Raw genomic sequence first — 9578 nt, 5'->3', positions numbered from 1 at the left:
GTTGTACGTACCAAGTTGTGGCTCAGAGCCCCCCAGCTCCACTGAGAAGCCCCCCCCCCCCCGCTGGAGAGTGGCTGCTGCCAAGCCTGACCTTGGGGGGCAAAGCCACTTCCTCTGGCCTCTGTTCACAAGGAAAAATCACATGTAGGCCTTGACAATACAACTTCTTAGTCCAGTTTTTATTGAAAAGGAAACATACAAAATTCTGCCTCCCTCCCCCCCAAAGTACAGATCCTGGACCCCCCCCTCCTCCCCCCCTCAAGTATCTACAGGCAGCACCAAGTTCTCCTGTACAAGTTGTAGATTGTCCACAGGATGTATATACACACAGCAGCTTCCGCTGTACAGGCCCCCCCCCGCCCCCTATGTACAAGATGGCCACGCCCCCTATTTACAGCTTGGCCCGCCCCCCAGAAGGAAACCGGGCCCTGTGCAATTGTCTCCCCCCCTCCCGCCCCCCGCCCCTGTACAGGCTCCATTGAACAGTATTGACATAGTGCTAACTTGCTTGGCGTCCCAGCTGAGCAGCTCTCCTTAAGGCACTGCTGGGCTGGGGGCAGAAGGAAGCAGCCCGGCGCGCCCCCCCCCCCGGCTCAGGGCCCCGGGCGGCGGCGCGGGGGGGCGGCTCCAGTCCCGGCTGGGTTCCCCCCTGGCCAGCAGGAGGACCACGAGGAGGAGGAGGAGGCGCTTCGGGCGGCGGCGGCGGCTAGTTGGGGCGCAGTCCGGCCAGGCCCTCCGCCGGCAGGTTGTAGAAGATGCCCAGCAGCTGGAAGACGAAGTGGGAGACGTGGCCCCAGAGGGCGCCCTGCGGCCGGCGCTGCTCCTGCGGGGGGAGGAGAGGAGAGGGCGCAGGTGAGCGGGGCAGGCGGGCAGCGGCGGGCGGGCGGGCACTGCCCTGCCCACTGGCTCCCGTGCCCGGCCGCCTGCCAGGCCGCGCTATTTATAGGAGATGAGTCAGCGGCGGCGGCGGCGGAGGCAAAGAAGCGGGGGAGGACGGGGCTGGGCAGGGGGCCACCGGCATCCCGGGCACACACGCCCCCCTCGGTCCCCCCCCCCGGCACCGACTTACCCTGTGCGCGTACTCGCGCTGGAACTGGTCTCCCAGGACTCGCAGGCGCGCCCCGATGGCTCTCTCCAGGCCGGGCGCGGGGGTCCTGAGCAGAGCTCCGCTGGACGGGGGCTCCTCCGGGCGGGGGGCGGCGGCGGCGGGGGGCGCGTCGCCTGCGGAAGGAAGGCAGCGGCGATGAGGGCGGCGGCGGCGGCGAGGCGGGGAGGGCAGCAGCAGCAAGCCGAGGAGCCCCTGCCTTCCCCCGGCGGGCGGGAGGGGGCCGTTTCCTGTCGCCTTGGCAACTGCGGAGGGAAAAGGGATCATTCCAGGACACGGGCCCCCCCGGCTGGCTGGCTGGCTGGCTGGGGCGCGCGGCGCCGCGGGGAGCGCGCCTGCAGCTGCCTCTTGCCCTGCAGCCCCCCCCCCGATGGTTGCAAGGGGGCTGCCACTCGCTGCTCTCCGCCAGGGATGCTCCTCCTCGCAGCGCTTAGCTGGGGGCGGCCCCTCCCATAGTCTGCCCCCCCCCAATACACGCAATTTTTGATGAGTCAGCGTTTCCACGCCAGGCTCAAGGAGGGCAGGGCGCTTGGGGGGCACCCTCTGGGTGCAGTGCGGCCAAGTGGGGCGGGACCAAAGCAGACAGGGGCAAACGGGGTACCCGCGAGACCCCCGCCCAATGCCTGCCACCTGCGCGCACGCTTCCCGGGGGTTTAGGGGTGCGGAAAGTGGTCTGGTCTCGGTGGGGGAGCACTAACGAGCCCATCGGAGAACAGGCTGGCTCCCGATCTGGGTGCCTCGCCTGAGCCCCTTCCCACGTGCTCGCAGCCACCGCGTGTTGCCCGCAAGGAGACGCAGCGCTCGGGAAGGAGGAGTGCCCGTCGCGGAAAAACAAAGGTCTGTCCTTGACGGGCGGGGGCGCAGAAAGGAGCTGTGCTGTGCCCGACCCCCAGGACTGCTCAGGTGGGGAGAGGAGCGGAGGGTCCGCCCCCTCTTCCGCGGGCACCTGCGGCTGGGAGACCGAGGGGCTGAGCCGCGCCCCTTTTGCCCCGCACCCCGGGGGCGCGCCAGCCCTTTCCTTGCGGGACAGCTCCTGCGGAACAACCACCGCCCTGGCTGGGACCCCGGGGTTGGGGGAGGAGCTCTGCCCATGCTCAGAGGCGCTTTGTGGGTCCCGCCGCCCTCCCCTCGCCCAGCAGCAGGCGCCCCGCCCCCTCGAGCCCCCTCCCCAGGCACTCACCTCGCGTGGCCCCGGAGCGCATCCGCAAGGTCTCGTGTCGGATCCCGCAGCGGCAGAGGCCGTTCAGCCGGGGGGGCGAGGCGAGGGGCGCGCGGCAGAGGGGGGGCGGCAGGGCCAGCGCCCCCCCCACAGGGCAGGCTGGGCTCCCGGACACAGCTGCTGTCGGCTCGGCGCGGCTCCCGTCCTGCAGTGGTCTGGCCATGGCGCTCGGCGGGGTCTGCGGGGCGAGCGGAGACGGGGCGGTCGGTGGGGGCGGGCGGGCTGGTGTTTGTAAACAAACCGCGCCGTGCCAGCTTCGCGGGGGGGGGGTCCGTCTCCCTTCCTCCCGCCCCGCCCCGATCCGGGCTGCCGCCCCCCTGCAGCCACGTGCGCCCCGCGCACCTCCCGCCTCCCCCGACGGGACGGTCCCTCCCCGGGCATCCGCCCGCCCCACTTACTGCAGCTGCATGAACCCTCCGGGGGCGGGGCGGGGGTCTCTGGGCAGCGCAGGGGCTCCGTCGGTGGCGGCGGCGGCGGGCGAGGCAGGAGAGCGACCCCGGCGAGCTGGAGCGGCGGCGGCGGCCAGAGTCTCTCTGCCAGGCGAGCGGGCAGCGGCAGCGCAGCCCCGGAGCCGGGCCCCGCCCCCGCCCTGACGTCACCGCGCCCCGCCCCCTCCGCCGCCTCCCGGAGGCAAGTTCGGGCTTGTGCGGGAGTCGGGGATCCCCCGAGGGCGCGGCCGGACGGCGGGACCCGCGCGCAGCAGGCGCCCCCTCCGTCGCGCTCCCCGCTCGACCCATTCCCCGCGCGAGCAACTGAGGCTGCCCCGGGTCCGGCTTGGCGGGCAAACGTCCGCCCCGCCTCCCTCGGAGTAAACAAACAGACGGAACCCGCCTCCCTCCCCGCGGACTAGCGCCATGCGGAGTGGCTCCAGCCAGAAAAGGACACGGAACACTGACATGCTTAAGTGTTTTGCGCGCGGAGAGAAAAGAGCTTTCCTCCGCTTCAAGGGCCACAACTGAAAACAGGCCTCCATATGTTGTGCAACCAGGAAGTTCCAGGGTCAAAAATGAGGGGGGACACCTCTCTCCTGGCACCCTGCCAAGCAGCTCCCCCAGCCAGATCAGAGCACCCGCCCCCCCCCCCAATCATTCCTGGCTGCAGTAGTGCCTTGCCTTAATCTAACCTGCCAGGGACTTCAGGCGCTGAGGGTCAGACAGAGGCAAAGCTCCCCAGGAAAGGGCGCAGCTGGCAAAGCAACGGGGGTGGGGGGAAAGGGGCTCCAGGTCACCATCAGAAGGTCTGGACCCAGGTGCTGCCCACCCATTGCTTGAAGCGAGGGGCAACCTTATCCAAAAGAGGCTGGACGCTTCTCCCTAGACATCAGCCTTGCTCAGGGTCACCTCCTCCACCAGGCACCAGAGCCTAAGCAAAAAGCCTGCTGGATCAGGCCTGTGGCCCATCTGGTCCAGCATCCTGTCAAAGGGAAGCCCACACGCAGGATCCAAGCACAAGGGCCCTTTCCCCTTGGGGTTTGGTCAGTCAACCAGTTACAAATCCACTGAACTGTTCCCTGGCCACATCTCACCAGCTCCTCCACCAGAAGGGGTCCCCTACGGAGTCATAGAATCATAGACTCTTGGGGAGCTTCGTCAAAAGCCCTCCTGAAATCAAGATACACTATGTCCACAGCATTCTCCTGATCCACCAAGCTTGTAACTCTACCCAAAAATGAAATGAGATTCATTTGTCTGGCGTGACTTGTTTTTGGGAAACCCATGCATGGTCTTAGAAGCCATTGCCACTGGCCCATCTAGTCCAGCCTCCTGCTGTCCCAGTGAAGGGCCAGATATACCCAAGGGAAACCGGCAATCAGGATCCGAGCACTAGGGCCCTCTCCCCTCCCGTGGATTCCAGCCACTGGGATTCAGAAGCACAGCTGCCTCTGGCTGTGGAAGAAGAGCAGAGGGCCTTCTTGGTGGTGGTGCCCGCCCTGTGGAACGCCGTCCCATCAGGTGTCAAGGAAATAAACAAATATCTGACTTTTAGGAGACATCTGAAGGCAGCCCTGTTTAGGGAAGTTTTTAATGTTTGATTCTATTCTTAATATTCTGTTGGGAGCCGCCCAGAGCGCTCTCCTCCATGAATTTCTTTAATCCTCTTTTAAAGCCACAGGTCGGTGGCCATCACTATCCAGGACAAGGCCTGCGACTCTTGGGAAAGGGGAAGGCAAACTCCCAAGGCTTGGAAGGGGGCGCGGGGGGGGGGGGTTAGGAGGAGAGGAGGCCTCCTTGGCAAGCCAAGCCAGGCAGCCTTTGTTGAAGCAGGCTGGCCGGGGGATTTCCAGCAGCTGACCCTTTGTGGAGCTGCGCTGTGGGCCTCTTCCCCATCAGAGGGCCCCGTGCTGGGCTCTGGGTCAGGGGGTCATCCCCACAGCTGAGCGGGAGGGGGGAGGGGAGGCTTTTTCTAGCTGAATCTTTTGGCCTGGCCTATGGCGGGGAGCGTCATCCATGGCCTGCCAGTGCACACATTGGCAGAGGTGCCTGGCCTTGGTGTACAAAGCTGTGTGCGTGCGTGCGTGCGTGTCTGCTTGCGCATTGGAGCAGAGTGTCATGTATGAAGATGTTGGTGGAACACATGTGTCACACACAGGTCCACACAGGGGCCTGAATGGAGGTCCCATGGCAGAACAGTCTGACAAGAGTAACATCATCATCATTATTACAGTGTTATTATTATTATTATTATTATTATTATTATTATTATTATCAGTCCTTCCTGACTCCAAGATATGGTGGGTGGCATTATGAGGCCCCTGGGATGAGGGTGGCGCTGTGGTCTAAACCACTGAGCCTCTTGGGCTTGCCAATCAGAAGGTTGCCAGTTTGAACCACTGCAACGGGGTGAGCCCCTGTTGCTCTGTCCCAGCCTCTGCCAACCCAGCAGGTCGAAAGCATAGCAGTGCAAGTAGAGAAATAGGTACCGCTGTGGTAGGAAGGTAAACAGCGCTCTGGTTTCCACCACAGTGTTCCATCATACCAGAAGCGGCTTAGTCCTGCTGGCCGCATGACCCGGAAAGCTGTCTGTGGACAAACACCTGCGCCCTCGGCCTGAAAGAGAGATGAGCACCGCACCCCAGAGTCACCTTTGACTGGACTTAACCGTCCAGGGGTCATTTACCTTCACCTTCTGAGGCCCCATCCTGTACACCCAGCACCTACATATGCTGAGGACCCGGGTTCAAAGGGATGCATGTTTCTGTAAGGGACCAAAGCAGGGGTGAATATTCCAGGAGGCAGAAGGAGCCTTCAAGTCACTCTTTGCAGAGCAGAGCTGCTTATCTGCCCATTGTCAGCTAAGGACCTGAGTGCAGCCTAGTCCAGCGTCCTGTTCTCCCAGTGACCAGCCAGGTGCCCCCAATGGACCAAGAGCTCCTCTCCCTTCTGACAGTTTCCAGCCACTGGGATTCAGAAGCATGGCTGCCTCCAGCTGTGAAGACAAGAGCACCGCTCTCGGGAGCCACTGAGAGTCTTTGCCCAGGCCTCTTTGAAAGCCATCCACCGGTGGCCGTCCTGTGGGAGTGAGTTCCACAGGCTGAAATCCCACCAGCTGTGCAAACTCCCACCAAACTGAGGGAGCCCCAGCCTCAAACTAGAGGATTTGGGGTGGGGGACACAAACCCGACTCAAGCAGCAAAAGGGACCAGTTGGGAAAGGCAGGGGGGTCCCCAGCAGAGGAAGGGGCCCAGTGGAGAGGTCAGTGGGGCAGGGAGACTGACACCTCAGAGAAGGGGCTGGGCGGCCTTCTGTGCTAAGGAAGGACAGGTCGTGTTTGGGGTCTTTCAGATGGAATCAGATGACCAAATGGGCACAATGGAAGTTCCTAAAACGATGAATGGCTTTGAGACAGTCCATGGGAATAAAAGGATCCTTTTCCCTCATCATCCTAGAATTCAGGACCAGCCGTGAAGCTGCTTCCCCTTCACCTGGGAAGGTCACTGCCGCCACTAAGAAGAGGACCTCGCCCGGAGACACCTGTTTACATGAGGATGAACATGCCTTTGAGCATGCGAAGAGTGCCACACACTCCCCCCTCCATGCTTAGTAGCTTGGGTGAGATGGATCTCGGCGGGTGGGCAGCGTGGGCATGGATGGGCCAGGCGGGCGAGGGGGGGCTGGAGTGGCGCCGCCCCCTCCCGCTTCCCTGCTGCTGCTCCTCCCCCGCCCCCCCCGTGCCCTCCGGTGGAGGGATCCCGCCGCGTGGCTGGCTGAGCCCAAGCGCCGCGGAGCCAACGAGCGCCCCGTCGCCGGGACGAGCAGGCGGGCCGCGGCCAATGGCAGCGCGAGGCGTCGGGCCGTCGGAGCGCCTTCGCCGCTGTCTCTATTGCCCCCCCCCCTTCTCCCTCCCGCGCTGACATCACTGGCTGTTTATTCCTCCTTCGCCGAGAGCGGGGGGGGGGGGCGCTGGGCTGGCACATGCGCTCGGCCGGGCATGAGTAACGCTTCGCTGTGGCGGCTGCGGCGCAGGGCGAATTTGCCCAGTGACAGCCACTCAGCAGATGCCCGCCTCGCGATGATGTCACCCCTGGGGGCGGCAGGAGGGAGGCGCGGGGGGGGGGGGCAGCCGGCAGCGCTCCTTCGACGGGGCGGACGCGCCAGCGCCAAAAGCCCACGGCTGGCCCCGCGCGCGGCGCAGGACGCTCCTGTTGCAGAGGCCCGCGCGCGATGGGGAGGGGAGGGGAGGGGAGGGACCCACCTGCTGCCAGGATCCCGCCCCGCGCCACCCCTTTGGCCTCCTCCTCCCCCCCACCCCCGGCGGCCCACGCGGCTGGTCGCCTCCTCTGCCAAGTTCCCTTGCTCTGGTGGAACCTCCAGGCCCAGAGACAGTCTATCTCGCTCCCGAGGCAGGGAGGGGCATTGGGCCACTGCGAGCAGAGGGTGCTGGACGGGGTGGGCCACGGGCCTGATCCAGCGCCACGCAGGGGGGCCTGGCAAGAGCAGGGCAGGGCTGCGCGCATCCCGCTTCCCTGCTCCGAACGAGTCAAGCCCGCGGTTCTCCTGGGATTCTGGACCTCCAGAGGCGTCCCGGGCGGGGCGTGTTTCTCGACGGGGAGTTCTTTGCTTAGCAACGCGCTTCCCGCCTTTTGCTTCCCTCCCTCTCTGCCTGTCTCCCGCCTGCGAAGTGGGCCGCCCTGCTTCTCCTTGAGCCTGGATGAGGCCCAGGCGGCCCGAGGGGGCGTCCGAGGACCAGCCCGCCTCTGCCCTGGCTCTTCCCAGCGGGGCCCCGTCTCCCTGCCTCAGTTCTCCCTCGGGATAAGGGGCGCAAGAGGGGCAGCAAGGCCAGAGGCAGGGACCCTTTCAGTCCCGCGCATTGCAGGGGGCTGGGCTGGATGACCCTGGGGACCCTTTCAGCTCTCCAGACCCAGGTGTCCAGCCCAGCTGCCTTTGGGCTCCCCTGCGCGCGGGGGGGGGGTCCCTCGTGCCCCCCAAGCAAGGCTGGCGACGTCCGTGCCCGGCTCTCGGGCTCCTCACCCGGGGAGGGTCGGGACGCCCCCACCTGCCCACCCCAAATGCTCCCGGAACCCGCGCAATGCACGCGGCTCCCCGTCTACTCGCGAGGAAGGAGCCTCCCCCCTGCGCGGGTTTGTTTTGCAGCAGGGGCAGCGGAGCGTGTCTAACCCCCCGCCGGTTCCGCTCGGCTGCCTGGACACCCCCGCCCCCCCTGCCTTCCCATTGGCTGGCGGCGGCGGCGGCGCGCAGCCACTCAGCGCCGAGTAGGCGCCTGTTTCCAAAGGAAGAGCGCCACGCGCGCCGCGCGGAGCCACGGCAACACGGCCCGGCCGGGCAGGCGAACGGGCAGGCGCGGCAGAGACGGGGCGCGGGCACGGGAAGCAGCCTGGGGAGGCCCGGCCTGGCTTGCGCGCCCCCGATGGGTGGGGTTCCCCGGGCACACCTGCTGCGCCCCGGCCGGCCTCCGTTGCCCTCCGTGGGGTTGCTGCGTGGGGACTCCTTCTCCCCCTCTGTCCTCCCAACAGGCCCCGGCGGTGTAGCCCCCCCCCCGTCGCCCCATTTCACAGGCGGTGGGGCGAGGCATCCAGGCTAGCGCTCGGCCAAGGGGAGCGTGGCGCAGGGGGGCTGGACTAGATGACTCTGGGGGTCCCGTCCGGCTTCTATGAGCCTATGATCCATGGGCGCCAAGGCATACCTGTCCACTTTCAGATTTGAAAATAAGGGATCAGCAGCCTCCCCTGTCCCGGGGACAGTCGACGGGATAGCTAACAATCCGGGATAGCAGCGGGAAACGGCGTGAGAATAAGGGAATTTCCCGCAAAAAAAGGGGAAGGTGGACAGCTATGCGCCAAGGCAGCACCCCAGCTCTGTCCGACGGTGGCAGCAGGCTGGTGGCGCAGCCGATGCCCAGATGTTCAGGGCGCAGAGCGCTCCGTGGGCCACGTGCGGACGCAGCTGCGCGCCTGAGCTGCCTCCTAATCCTGGGCTGCGCCGGGGTTGGGCGAGGTGACCTCCAAGCTGCCCTCTAAGGGCGCGTCAGGCGCTGAGCCACAGGCCCCACGTCGAGGCAGGGGAGGCGGGCTGGATTCGGCCTTCCCCGGAGACCGGCCTGCCTGGCGAGGCTTTGGGGAAGGAGGGGAGAACTTTCTGGCGGCAAGACCCGGGAGGTCCTTCAACCATCGGCCAGGGACTCTGGAACTGTGATTCCCGCATTGCAGTGGGTTCGACTAGAATGACCGCAGGGGTCCCTCCCAACCCTTCAGCTCTGCCATTCTTCCCCAGTGGGCCCAGGAGTGCCCGAGGGCGGCCCCTTCGCCTGCCCCAAAGGCGTCGGTTGCTTTTCGGGGGCCCCTACTTGGCAGTGGGGAGGGGGCTGCTGGCCGTGAGCGCCGGAGCCTCCTTCGCTCCCCCGAGGGCGGCTGCCTCGGCTCCCCGGTTGCTGGTGCAAGGCTGGCCCTGGGAGATTAGGATCCCCGCGAGGGGCTGGAGGGAAATCCCCTGATCTCATCCTGGGGATTCCCCCTCCTCCCAGCCCTCCCCGCCCCCCCCCCGGCCGGCTTCACCTCTCCTCCCCACCCAGTTGGAGGGATGGCAGCTGGCAGGACTCAAAAGTTAAGTTTTGCGCTCCCCCCCAAATAAATAAATAAAAGCGCCAGGAAAACACATCGCACGAGAGCGAGGGAAGGCGTTTTCCCCTCCCTCCGCCTCCGCCCCGTCGCAACAACAGCCGATGCCGCCGCCGCCGCCGCCGCCGCCGCGTTTGGGTCCGTCCCTTCCAACCATCTCCTGCACTCGGGCCGGCGCAGCC

At 65.9% G+C, this 9578-nt stretch overlaps 1 protein-coding gene across 1 annotated transcript; it reads right to left on the bottom strand.

Annotated features, from left to right (window-relative positions):
• Nucleotides 1-463: 463 nt before the first annotated feature.
• LOC309347752 (uncharacterized protein) lies at nucleotides 464-3061 on the bottom strand (the record flags this gene model as incomplete). The annotated part of the gene is made up of 4 exons (XM_081872523.1): nucleotides 464-823; nucleotides 1070-1221; nucleotides 2286-2502; nucleotides 2723-3061. The coding sequence occupies 4 exons, from the start codon at nucleotides 3059-3061 to the stop codon at nucleotides 707-709; spliced, it is 825 nt and encodes a 274-aa protein (XP_081728649.1). The 3' UTR covers nucleotides 464-706.
• Between the last annotated feature and the right edge of the window lie 6517 nt (nucleotides 3062-9578).

The sequence above is a fragment of the Podarcis erhardii genome, assembly GCF_964252035.2.
Source record: "Podarcis erhardii genome assembly, chromosome: 7".
Lineage (NCBI taxonomy): Eukaryota > Metazoa > Chordata > Lepidosauria > Squamata > Lacertidae > Podarcis > Podarcis erhardii.
This window is presented reverse-complemented; position numbering and strand designations above follow the sequence as displayed.